Raw genomic sequence first — 14,156 nt, 5'->3', positions numbered from 1 at the left:
TGGGCTACATACAAACTGTTGCAATTGAAAACTTCTTGTGCTCCACGGGGACACGTCCCCTACAATTTTGGGGTCACACCCATCTTGGGGATGAAACAAGGGTGTAAGGACAGATTTTTGCTATCCCCAAAGCCTTCCCTTTTTAGCCAAATTTGGAAACGTCCCCGAAATTGCCAAATTTGTTTTGAAGGAAATTTGGGGATAGTCAACAGTACTGGGGACAGCTTTTTGTCTCTCATCAATCCCCAATAGTACTAGCTGTCTCCTTTTTCCAGTCAAATGGGTAATGTCAAAACACCCCCAAAAATCATTTTTTAATTTTTGTTGTCCGCGCAAGCCCCATGTGGCCTTAACAACATAGTAAAATGTAAACCATATTTGGTCCATTAAAACACTATAGCACTAACTATTCTACTCATTTTTAGATTTTCCATTCTTGCTAAGAGGAAGGGAAAAACATAAAGCAGCAGTAGCAGTGAGGAAAGTTTCCATTTTGGAGTTGCAAAAGGACATTTTGCCATCATATTTTCTTCATTCTGGGTACGTATTTCATTTTCCTTTTGTTTGTTTCAAACTTTGGTACCATTTGTTGTCATTTTTCATTTTTTTTCATCACATAAACACATAGTAACATGGAGACGCGTCCCCCCCTTTTTGCCCCATGTCCCAGAGACTTGGACACACTGAGGACTTGGGGACTCTATCCCCCCATCCCCAGCGACGCCATCAAATTCCGCCACCTCTGCCAAGGATGAGGGATGTCCCGATATTGACTATTTGTTGATTCGACTATTTATGTTCAATGTTCAATTTTCCAATTCCATTCAATGTTCAAGTATTTACTCTTTTACATCTTTACATCTTATATTGCAATACATTTTTTGATAACTAGCAATTTAATGTACCATATATATATATATATATATATATATATACACACACACATATATATATACACACACCCCCTCCTACCCCCCGCCACTATCCCCCCACCGTCCCCAAATTAAGGCACCTCTGTCCCCCCGTCCTGGAAACTTGTCCCCCCGTTCTGCCGTCCCCCCGTCCCCAGGGTGGTGCAACTATGCATAGAGAGGGCATTTTGAATGAAGCATTGAAATATCTTTTTTTTCAATAACATGCAGCATCATATTACATTGCAAAATCTAAAAACATGAGCAACAATGAGAGTGAGTGAAGTAGCGACAGCATGGATGTTGCTATGCAAGCAAGTCAAATATCACAAAGACAAAGGAAAAGATCTAGTTCTAGGGCAGTCATAGGGGGTCTTCAATTGATGCAAATGTTACTCTAGAAGATGCAACAACCTCTAATCCATTTGAGCGCCCTTCCCAAATCCTCAAACAACATACCAAAAGCCCATTCAACCCTAAGAAACCTCTCCTACAATTTGTCATAAGAGTAGACAAGAATAAGAAAAAAGTTCAGGGGTTAGTAGGGAATGGTAGTGCTATATATGTCACAAACATTATTTTTGGAGCTACACTAGAGTGTATTGTCAACTTTTATGGATAGGTGGGCAAGGGGTCAAAGGCTGCAAAAAAAATACAAAAGAAGAAAAGTTTGAGGCCACTACGTTGCATGTGTAGGGGAGGCATTGAAACAAGGGGTTCCAATAGAGAATGTGTATTAGCTCAAAGGAACCCTATTGGATGGTGGACATGCACTTGAGCTGAAAACTCTTGTCATTCGTCTTTTTTCATAGGTTGCCAATTCCTCTACTACAGAGAGGATTGGTCCACTTATAGCTTCATCCAATCAGTCAAGAGGAACAACCTTACCTCTAGATGATCAAAAAAGCTAGTGGTTGTTCACAGTGTACTGCAACTAGAGGAACAATGGAGTGTTCAGTTTCAATAGACTCCAACACTATGTTGGGATGTTAATCCTAAGGATGCTATGCAGATTGAGGAGGATGACACACCTCCAGGATTGCTTGGTGTTTCATTGGATGAGGACCTTTTGCCTACCCCTACTAGTGGCTCAGAGCACAAGGCTGAGCCTAATTTAAATTTAGGTTCCTAGAGGACAGCCATATATTTGGCACATACTATTTGCAAATACATTATTGATTTTGATTATTATAGAGTTGGACATCTCACTTAGTATTTACTATTTACTATTTTAGTTAGACTTCTCTTTATGTCATTTTGATTTCATGCGTGACACTTGGAGCCTTTGGAATTTTTGATTTTTGATAAATTATGCAATATTGTTATAATGGAGGTACTTAGGTATTTGTCAGTTGATATTTCTCCATTTATTGATCTTCTAAACTGTCTATGGTGAAAGTTTATCAATGTTATGATAGCATATTGGAATTATGTCTCTATATATTTTTTTAAAATTATGTTTTTAATCATCCCCCGAGGTCCCGTCCCCAAAATTTTGGCTTCAATCCATATCCGTACCATAAACATGCCCCAATCCCCATCCCCTAAAACATGGAGCATAGAAAACTTGTAAATTTCAAGAACAAATAATTATTTAAAATAACGGATAATTTTGATGAAAAAGCAATTTTGTTTAGTTTCGATTTTCAACAATTATTAACAGAAACTTTAACAACCAATTGTTATTCTGAAAAACCAGAGCTATTGTTCAGACCAATAATCAGCGTGTCTCTGTAAAGACTGTGAACTCTGACACTTTGTTTTCAAAATCTAAGCTACGGGTGAAAAATTTTAAGTTAACAAGAAATTATTATTTTCAGAAACTAATGGTATTATAAGGAGCAAAAAATAATGATACTCAACAACAACTCACGAATATAAATTAATGAATGTTTTCCGAGAACCAAAGAATAATATACATTTTTGAATAACCATCTGCGATTTTCAAGAACTATTTAAAATTTCAACTAAATATTACTTTTAGTAACAAGAGACATGGTTTTAAACAATATTTTTTCCACTCTCTATAACAATTTATAAAATTCAACAACAAACCCCTACTTTCAAAGATCAAACTCAAAAACAACAATAATTTAAAATTTTCTACAATAACTCGCGGTTTTTAACAAACTATTATTTTCCATGAACCAAAGCACTCTACGGATTTGAACAAAAGTGGACTGCTTCCAGCAAAAAAAAAGTATTTTCAGAACCACAGTTTGAACAACAATATTTAGCGACATTCCGTCAATAATTTATGTTAGAGAGATAGACACTTACTTGATTGAACATATGCTAATGCCGAAAAAGATCAGTGCAGCGCCTGCACAGCATCCTCACGTGTCTCCTCGTCTTCGAAAATGCAGTAATGCGGAGTTGAACACAGAGTGCAAATTTCAAAGCGCTGATCATCCGCCATTGTTTACCTCAAAAAGCAAAACTATCGAAATGCAGAGATTAAAGACGGCAAATTCCGTGTTCATTCCCTCCTCAAGGGAAAGGTTAATGATACGTACAGCAGCGTGTATAATATTACTTTCTCCGCCACCTTACTCAGAAGACGTTCGTTGCTTTTAACGGCGTTATGAATGCCCTTTTTATGGTTAAATGGAGTGTGAGATACCTACCTTAAAAAATTTCCAAATTAGCTAATTCAGCGAATTTATTATTATTAATTGTGTACCACCAGATTTGCTCTTATGGTTAATATTTTTTATTCTTATTTTAGGCGGGAGTTTTTAAACTATTATTAAAATTGTTACCATCTTGGGGTTACTTTTTTTCTTTATAGATGTGATTTGTTTTTAAATATACTTTGAGTTTTATATTTTATATTTATTTTTCATAAATTCATGATAGTTTTTATTCTCATGTCGTTCATATCTTGATTCAATATAAGATAAAATTGTGCTGGAGTTTTAGTCTTTTTGTATATTAGACCTTGGTTTATCCATTTCTTATAAAGGATCTAAAAAAGGTTTTGTTGTGTCTCCTTGATCAAATTATGTAGATGTTGTTTATCATCATCATTATCCTCAATGTTCTTATAAGCTGTGGAAATTCAATATAACTTTAAGCCTACGATTATTTTTGTCATTCTATGCAATTTTTGTGGAGTTGCAGAATTTTGGTGGACTATGAGCATTTTCTATTTATCCAACCTATTATCCTAATCATTGTGCTCACATAAAAAAAATTGTAAGTTTTGTCTAACTTTCTTTTCTTTAATTCCTTCATTCCATTAGTTCGCAAGATTTCAATAGACATTCAAATTTTAACTTCCTCATTGTAATAAACCTTGCTTACATATTAAATAAGATTTAGGAAACTTCTTCAAATTTAGTTTCATGTTGTCAAAAGATTAAAGGTAAATGAGGTAAACCAAAATGTTCGTCGAATTATACCAAACTAAAACTAAAACTTGTGCAACCTATGTAGAACGTCTTTTACTGATTTTAACATTAACTTTACAAAAAAAAATAAATTGTTAAATAACTTTGGTAACAACCCTATACATCTTTTACAAATAAACAAAAGGCTAAATTGAAGCTCCTATACACTTTATTAATAAATTCATGATAGTTTTTATTCTCATGTTGTTCAGATCTTGATTCATTATAAAATAAATTGTGTTAGAGTTTTAGTCTCGTTGTCCATAAGACCTTTTGTCCATTTCCTAAAAGGATCTAAAAAAGATTTTAATGTGTCTCCTTGGTCAAATTATGTAGATGTTGTTTGTCGTCGTCATTATCCCTAATGCTCCTATAAGTTGTGGAAATTCAATACAACGTTAAGCCTAAGATTGTTTTTGTCGTTCTATGTATTTTTTGTGGAATTGTGGAATTTTGGTGGACTACAAGCATTTTCTATTTATCCAACCTATTGTCCTAATCATTGTGCTCACATAAAAAAAATGTGAGTTTTGTCTAACTTTCTTCTCTTTGTTTCCTTCATTCCATTAGTTTGCAAGATTTCAATAGACATTCAAGTTTTAACTTCCTCATTGTAATAAACTTTGTTTACATATTAAATAAGATTTAGAAAACTTCTTCGAATTTAATTTCATATTTGCAAAAGATTAAAGATAAATGAGGTAAACCAAAATGTTTGTTAAATTATACCAAACTAAAACTAAAACTTGTGTAACTTATGTAGAATATCTATTATTGATTTAAACATTGGTTTACAACCAATTTTTTGTTAAATAACTTTGGCAACAACCCTATACATCTTTTGCAAATAAACAAACTGCTAAATTGAAGCTCCAACACATTAAAAAAGTAGTAACTTATGTAAATTTATTCAAACTTCTTGTCAAATGTTCTCATTAGAAAAAAAACATGTAAAAAGAATAAAAAACAACAAAAACACAATCTTAAGATTGTCAAGGATTTTTACAAAGTTAGAAAAAATTAAGAACACAAAATATTATAAAGTCTAGTGTTATCTTACAACACACAAATTGCTAAAACTAAAAGAATATAATACAAATTTGCACAATTGTCATCTTTGTGTAGAACTATACCATGGTGAACTTATGATTATTGTCAAGTTAGACCACTTGGAAACCATCAAACGTCATCTTCTTAATTATCCTTTTCTGTGGGTTTTTGTCAACCTTTGAAGAACAAAAAAGTTTATAATCAAAATGGACAATGAATAATGAATAATGGAAAATGGAAACCAAAACCACATAAATATTAGAGCACATTCAAACACTTTTGGGCACCCAAATCCCCCAACAAAGAGGGAAGATATTTTGCATGCCAAGAATGTAACTTCCTCTACAATTTTTCATTCACTTCCTAACACTTTCTGTTACAATTTGCAACTCGTTGTTTGTTGTCTTATGTTTCCAATTAACAAAATTAGCATTCTAACGACATCTCCAATTTCTCATGTTGTAATTGGGAAACTAATTTAAATTGAATATTCTTTGATGAACAAATAAATTCAATTTTTCTTATTTAAACCCAACTTCTCAATAGGTGTGATTTTCTAGGCTATCAACCACTCATGATTTACTTTTATTTTATAACTAAACTTATTGTAAATAGTAAGTGGTATTTTAAAAAAGGGATGTGAAAATTTATCCCTCCTAAATATATGTATTGTCCTTAAGGAAAGAAGATTAGGACAATTGAGAATTTTTAATTATTTCTACATTGCCTCTTCAATTTTAAATCCTTTCATTTGATCAAGTATTTTATAATATTCTCATTTCTAAGCATTTTGTCCCTTATTTCCAATATTTCCTATGGAATCATGATTAATTTTTCTTCATTATCCAATGATAGTAAATTAGGTAAAGTTGTCATTTTTTTGTCTAATTGTGTTCATAGACATGAAAAATGTAAAACATTGTAAATCTTGCAATTTGGTAGCAATGTTGGTTCATAAGCTACACCTTACCTTATGGTGAATTTGCAAGATCCACAAAATTTGGGTTTGAGTTTCTTTGCTCCATTTCATTTTTAAAGAATTTATCTTATATGTTTCAAATATAACAAAAAGCAATCATCGGTCTCAAAAGCTCTATGTCTTTTTTTTTATAATGTGCATCTTTCATTGATATTTGCATGATGTAAATTGTCCAAATAAGGGACCTCAAATTTTCTAAGCTTTTCTTGATGAAATCACTTGCTATAACTCTAGCATTTGAAAATATTAAATCAACAAAAGAAAGTGCATCTTGACCATAGAGAGATTAGAAATGAAAAAGAAGACATATGATGGGAGATATTGTAACTAAGAACTTTGTTTATTTGAAACATGGCTCCTGAAGAACCCTTCTACCGATTTATTGAGTATTTTTGTTTTCTTGTCTATTTTAGGATGATAACTTGTGTTAAGTGTGATCTCTACACCTTTCAAGTGAAAGATTTCCTTCGAAAAACAACTAAGAAACCTACTATCTCTATCACTAAGAGTGCTCTTGGTTAAAACATGCAATCTAGAGATCTCCTTGAATAATTATTTTGCTACGTTGGATGCATTATAATAAAATGTGATAGGAAATCAATGTGCATAAGTTGCAAATATATCTACCACAACATTTAGGCAACCTTGACCTTTAATAGGTTAATAGATATAGTAATGAAGTCCATGAACATGATTTATGCCACTTTTTCAAGAATTGGCAATGGTTGTAGTGATTCTACTAGAAAATATGCCCACTCTTAATTTTTTCCAAATTATACATTCTCTTATGTGTTAAAACATCCTCTTCCATCCCTTTCCAAGAAAATATCTCTTGAATCTTCTTGTGGATTTCAAAATACCCTTGATGACCATCCATTGGTGTATCATGAAAAGGCTTTCAATGTCTCTTCCATTAATTTTGTATACTAGTACACAATTTTCTCTTATCATAGATTATCCCATCACAATATTATCCATATCAACTTCCACTAATTCATCCAAGATATTAGAACCAAAAGGATACTTAATATATTATAAAATTATGGAGATTTTTTAATCAATTGAAATAGAAGACAAAGAACATAAAGAAGAAGAGCATTGGCCATTGCATTTTTCTTTCCTTTCATATATTCAATCCCAAAATCATAAAAATACAACTTAATCGCCCTTTTAAAAAAGAAATATAAATCCCTTTGGTTCAAGAATAATTTGAGATTGGCATGATCTGTCTTAACAACAAATTTCCCACAACCCAAATATTCTCTACACTTATATAAAAAGCATGCATAGTTGCAAATATTTTAATCATTGATAGAGTATATCTTTTGTAATTTACTTAATTTGTTGCTCTTAAAATTTAATGCTCTTAAAAACTAATGGATTGAAAGGAAATTAAGGTAGCTAAGCAACTTTCCACATTAACCTTGAGGAAAAGGTTGTGCAAAACTCTTCAAATCTTTATATAAATACATAAACCGAACAACAATAAAAATAATTAATATGCATAACACAAAATAGTGATTAATGTAGAGAAAACACTTTTGGGATAAAAACACCACACTCGAAAAGTCACCCAATATGATTCAAAAATCTACAATAGATTACAATATAGTAGTAGAGGAAGCCTCTCATAGGATTTATCACTAACAAAGACCAAAAGTAAATCAAAACCTATTAGACTCTTAGAATGCATCACAATACAAAGCCATAATATAATTTTCTCAAAAAATACTATTGTCTTCTAAGACAACAAAATACATAAAATATCCACTTGTGACATAATAGTAAACAATTAAGATTTGCAATGATGAATCATACATAAAATATTCATTGAATCATACTAAACAAAATTTGGTTTGGTCTTGGCATGAAATTTTTCTTAGTTAGGGCGATCACACTTTAGCTATCACAATATACTATTACAACAAGTTATTTTATTCCAATATCTGAGCATAGTCTCTTAATCCAAATGACTTTGTTACAAACATGAGAGGGTGTCACATACTTTGGTTCATAAATGGACAAAGAAATCACAATCTATTACTTACTTGTCTAATTAATTGTACCACTAAACAAAGCAAAATGCATAAACAATGGTGAGCTTCTATTATCAACATCACTTGGCCAATCTGAATAAACATAACTACGAATATTAAGATAAATCTCATCTCCTACAAAATGGCCATGCTAACACGAAGAATACTTTGAAGAACCCTTCAAATATCTAAAGACGCTTTTAATGTCATCCCACTGAGCTCTACCAATGCTAGACATATATTTGGAAAGAATTTTGCTACTTGGATAATGTCTAGTCTACTACAAGCCATAACATGCATCAAACTTCCAAAAAACTCTTGTAAGACACTTTGATTATGTTTTCCATCTCTAATAGGTTATAGGACAATCTTAAATTGATAAATTTGTTCCAATTATAAAGAAAGCACACAATAGTCTAGAATGATGCATGTTAGACCTCGGTAAATTGAATTCACATACTTACTCTATCCTAGCCATAGTTTTTTATTCTATCTACACTTTGAATTTCCATCCCAATAATATTTTGTTAGTTGCACCAAGATAATTCATTTCAAATTTACCAATGAGTTAAGATCATAGTTTTGATATCAAACATTTTCTTTTGTTAATGAATAACATATCCTCAATGTGTAATCCAACATATAGGAAATAATCACTATCAAATTTATAATAGACATGATGATATGATTTTAAATGTTCAAATCTCAAACTCAATACATATGTATCAATTTTGTTTGTGACACATCATAGGACTCTACTTAAGGTCATACAAATAATCCTTAAACTTACAAACCAATGTACATTTGTCTTATGGAACATAATGAACCAATTGTGTCATTTAAATATGCTTCGAATCGTCATGGAGGAAAGAAGTTTTCACATCCATTTACTTAACCTCTAAATCATAAGCAAAAACAATAGAAAAAATCAAATAGATGTCATTTTTGTAACAAGAGCAAATATCTCATCATAATCAATACATTGAACTTAAGAGTAACATTTTGCAACCAACCTTCCTTTTTTACATCTCAATACCTCCATTTGAATCGACCTTTTTCTTAAAAACTATTTGAAACCAACATGTCTTTGTCCTTCAAAAAATGGTACACAGTGGCATGTATCAGTATTTTTTCTAAACTCCCATTTCTTTATCCATATAAATTTTGCAAGATTTTGCACCATTCATACCTAATTCCACTTATATAGATCTAGGTTGATCCATATTAGTATTCAAAGAAAAAAAAGAACATTTCCAATCATCAAGTGAATACCTTTTAGATGTTTATTATGTCTTGTAGACCTTCAAACAATTTGAGTTGAAGGTTCTTCCTCTAGTTCTTAAGATTCAAATTTAGATGAGCTCTCATCAACTTCTTGTCTATCCAAGGTCTCAATTCAGATTTTTCATGATTATCTAGGGAAATTGAATCACATTTTCTTGTTTGATTATTTTGCCTATAGTGTAATAGAAGGACACTTGGTTTCTTTAGAAACAACGCTTCTATAATATATTACTTGCTATGCAACAAGATCTCGAGATTATAGTTTTTCAAACCATGATTGTATATAACAAAGATACATTTCCCACCCTTGATCAATTTTTTTCTATCCTCTTTAGCATGTTTGAATATGCCTCATAACTAGAAACTAAAAACTCTAAGGTATTTCAATGAAAGATTATAACCTGACCATGCCTCAATATGCTTTTTATCATCAAGTTCTAATGTAGGAGACATGTTATTCAATTGGCAAGAAATAGAAAAAGCTTCAGCCCATATTTTTTACTCTAGACAATCACTAGTTTGACATGCTTCGAACCTTCTTTATCAATGTTGTGTTCCTTCTATTTGCAACTCCATTCTATAATAGAGAATACAAAGTCATCTTTCATCTCTTACTAACATAATATTAGAAAAAATAAAAAAACATTAAAGCAAAATTCACTCCCATTATCAATCCTGAAACATTTTATTTACTTTCCAATTTGTAACTCAACTATAGCTTTAAATTCTTTAAATCAACTAAAAACTTCATATGTTCTCTTAAAAATAAATACTCCTGTAATTTTTCTATATTTGTGCTAAAATAAAACATAATATGTGGATTGGTGAATGGATGAAACATCTATCAGATCAAAGACGCTAGAATGAAGAAGATTCAACAGACTACAATATTTATGATGACTTTTGAAACTAAGTGTAGTTTTATTTTCAATAAAAGAAATCCTCACATAAATCAAGGTCAAGGTTAGAATTTTTCAATTTTTCTATCCTTCAACAAGATTTTATTTTACATGGTTTTTAGATTGTTTTCACTAATGTGGCCAATTCTTTGTGCCATGACATAGTCTTCTTTGTAGATAAATTAGAATTGGTAAAAATGAACCTTTCGGTACACAAAGCAATGACATTGCTAAAGGTGATTTTACAAAAGCATTATTACATTCAAAGAAGAATTGATTCACACACACTTTTCCATTATTGTCAAAGGGGAAGAAGAGAAGAATGTGTTGAAATCAAATCTAAAAGGGGGGATTGTTGGCATTGAATTTTCATTGGTTTCAACTCTGTTTATATGATTATTGGGTGTGTCTAAATGAAGTGGTTGGCTATGATTGCACAACTAATCATATGTATGGTGATGATTGTAAGGAAAAGATTGTAGGGCAAAAATATTATTAATGCAAAGATCATAATGTGTATATACATGACAATAGTAATCAAAAAATATTTTATTTTACTACATTTAGTATCAAACACATTTTCGAACCACCATGCCCCATTTAGTAACAAAAAATTCCCTACATTTATTAGATTTTTCTTTTTAGACAAACACATGGCTTTGATTTTTATCTACCAATTTGACTTCTAACCACAATTCATAAATGCTTCTTCATATTCATTTAACCAAAAAAATTATTCCTTGATATTTTAAATTTTATGCAGCTAAAAATTTGGATTCTTACAAACTAGAGGGGCTTGATGGTAACACTAGTCAAAATCATGTTTCTACTAGAGACATATCATGGGGTGATGATAGTTGTAAGGTGTTGAAGAACAATTGTGTTGTTTCAAACATAGTATTTGTCAATGGGGGGCCAAACAAAGACATAGAGTGACTCTATCTAACAGATGGAAACAAATCATGGTGGATGCTCCATCTAATGGATGGAAACAAATCATGGTGGGTGACTAATAAAGAGAGGTGGATATTGAGGCAGTGCTAGGGTGCGCAAGAAAGGAGGGGTTGGTTATTAGGGCAATGTTGTGGTTTCTTACATCATCTCTTTGATGAACAACAATCTAGGAGGTCACTTCTTCTCTTTCCAACCAACCATTGATATGGTCAGAAAGTGGCTTTCTCAAAGATGGATTGCTCAAAGGAAGTGTTGATACTAGTGTGATGTTTGGGGCCTTATTTTTGTTTAAATTTACAACAATTGAGGATATAACCTCTATTCTCTCTAGTTCATGAACCGACTTGGGCTTTGACCTTGAGATTGATCTAAATTGAACAAGATGGTGTAGTTTTACATGTCAAGTCTCCCTCTTAAAATCCTGGGATGAAATAACCTTCTATTGAATTGCCAACACTTTTGGCAACTATGCTTCGACAGATAAATTCACTTAGGTGAAATCTATGTTACTTTTTTTTTTCATTTTTGCGTTAATGTGGTCATTAGTAAAACCTTGCCCAATTTTCTTACTTTATAGTCTAAATTGGTAAAGTGGACACAAGCTTTGGTATATGAGAATGGAACAATCTTCTGTCAAAAGTGTAACAAATTAGGATATTGATTTCTGACTACAAGGCTCTTGAAAAGGAACAACAAAAATAAAAGGGTATATCTACCTCTCTATAAGAACCCCTCCTCAGTGTGATTTTTTTTTCAATTCAGATGTTTGACACGTTGCATGCAAGGCTTGATTTCCAATTTTTAGGTTTTTAAAAAAAAAATTGATGCTTGTTTTGGATTCCAATGGATGAGAGAACTCATAGAAACTATAAAGAATGAAATGCATAAAACATAAACAATAATTTTTGTTAGAGTAAATAATTATTATTTACACTTTTACTTGAGTTTACTTAGGTTAATGCATTTATTTATTAGTTGTAGTCTAGGAGTTGTTGACAACACGGGAGTTTGTTCCTATCTAAGTCATACTTATCCTCTCACCTTGATCGAGGATATCCCACCTTTTGTGGATGTATGCTTAGTTGTCATTCTTATCTCCTAGCATCTTCTAGCTTGTTCTAGAAGTCCGCTTGAGGCCTTTATATTCGGGCTCTCTCATTGTATTTCTCAACTCATTTTCAAGGCATATTGTATAGCAATACACTTTTCATTGTTGCAATATCTTTTCTCTCAATCTGTTTAGTTTTTCCAAGCTCCACCTTTTCTTTCTTTGGTTTCCCTTCAACAGGTTATTTGCATGCAGGTGATCTTGGCGAGCTGTGAAGCTAGCTTTCATCAACTTCTACATGGTATTAGAGCCTCTTTGCTGCTTCTTGGCTGAAGGATTCTTGAAGCCGTGATTCAGAGACACAAACCTTAATTTGTTTGTGATTTTTTTCTTCAATTCGGGGGAAGAGCATTTTTTCGGAGCACTTTGGGCCTAAATGGACACTTTCATTGAGTTTAGAAGGTCCATTAAAGTCAGGATCCATATAAAATTTGTCCATTTTGGACACAATTGCTCCGAAAGGCAAAAAAAATTATACGACAGGGCTATACGGCGTTCTGCCCACAAGTATGGATGATTTGTTTAAAAAAAAATTAAACGGCCGCCGGCCATTTTTCGGCCAGCGGACCCATTTTTTTGGCACGAGCAGTTGTGTTTCTCGGTGGTGCAGTGTTTTCCTGGTGGCATTTTTTTCACCAGCGGTTGCTGCTGCCACTGCCTCACCACCGGTGGGCCTCCTCTCAACCTTTGTGCCTCCGCTCAAGGAACACCTCTGCTTTGTGCCACCTTGGTGCCACTTCTCGCTGCCCCTATAGCCACCACAACCAGCTGCGGCTACCCCATCGCCGCCCACCTGCAACTCTTGCACGATTGATTTTTTTGGATAGTTGACACAAATCGATGGCTACCACATCAACACTGCCAGGTCAGCATTACTGCCACGTGGCATGCCACATGGCAGTCTTTTTTTGCCACGACAACTATCAAGCTATCAAATTTGATGGTGTGAACTGCTGACATCAGCATGACATCAACACTGCATCAGCACACTCATGCCTCTCCTTCATGTCCCTTTTTGACCTACTCGCAATTTTTTGGCCATAACTTGAGCATACAGAGGTATTTTTCTGATCTGAAAGAAGCATCGGAAAGCTGGTTCTAAGACAGAGACTTTGGTGTAGGTATTTTTTGGTTTTGATGTAGTTTAGTGGCTTTTTTTGCAATCAAAGTCAGATATTTTATTTTCCACTCCAGCGAGCTTTTCTTGTGCATCCCATCTCCATTTTTTGAAAACATTATATTTTTGGAAAGTTAGTTTTGTCATCTTTTCAAAAATGTTGTCCTTTCCTTCACATTCTCCCCTATTCTCTTTCTATCATGTTTTTGGCATTTTTGCTCACCTTGGGTGTTCTAGGTCTAAGGATCGTTTTCATGGCATGAGATCTTTTGTTTTGGGTTGTACTATCTATTGTATCAACTTTTTTCCTTTTCTGGTCATTATAGCTATCATTTGCAAGCATCTTTATGCAAATGCATTAAGATAAAGTGCCACTCTTGCATTTTGGATTCATGAATGTTGTTTTGAGACAATTGTACTTTCACT

At 32.8% G+C, this 14,156-nt stretch overlaps 1 protein-coding gene across 2 annotated transcripts in view; it reads right to left on the bottom strand.

Moving 5' to 3' along the window:
- The window catches only part of LOC149551056 (protein TPX2-like), a 102,373-nt gene extending 98,893 nt beyond the window's left edge, over positions 1–3,480 (bottom strand). Inside the window, exon 1 of one of the 2 annotated variants that reach the window (XR_016353279.1) lies at positions 3,192–3,480. Coding sequence is in view for 1 of the 2 variants with exons in the window: in XM_089789623.1 (XP_089645749.1) it covers positions 3,192–3,203 (12 nt within the window). In the remaining variant the exon portion in view is untranslated. The remainder of the gene's footprint in view (positions 1–3,191) is intronic. The other variant, XM_089789623.1, reaches the window with a different exon arrangement.
- Positions 3,481–14,156: the final 10,676 nt, after the last annotated feature.

This window comes from Cupressus sempervirens, chromosome 6 (genome assembly GCF_028749045.1).
Source record: "Cupressus sempervirens isolate cs-2001-9-10 chromosome 6, ASM2874904v1, whole genome shotgun sequence".
In the NCBI taxonomy this organism is placed as follows: Eukaryota; Viridiplantae; Streptophyta; class Pinopsida; order Cupressales; family Cupressaceae; genus Cupressus; species Cupressus sempervirens.
This window is presented reverse-complemented; position numbering and strand designations above follow the sequence as displayed.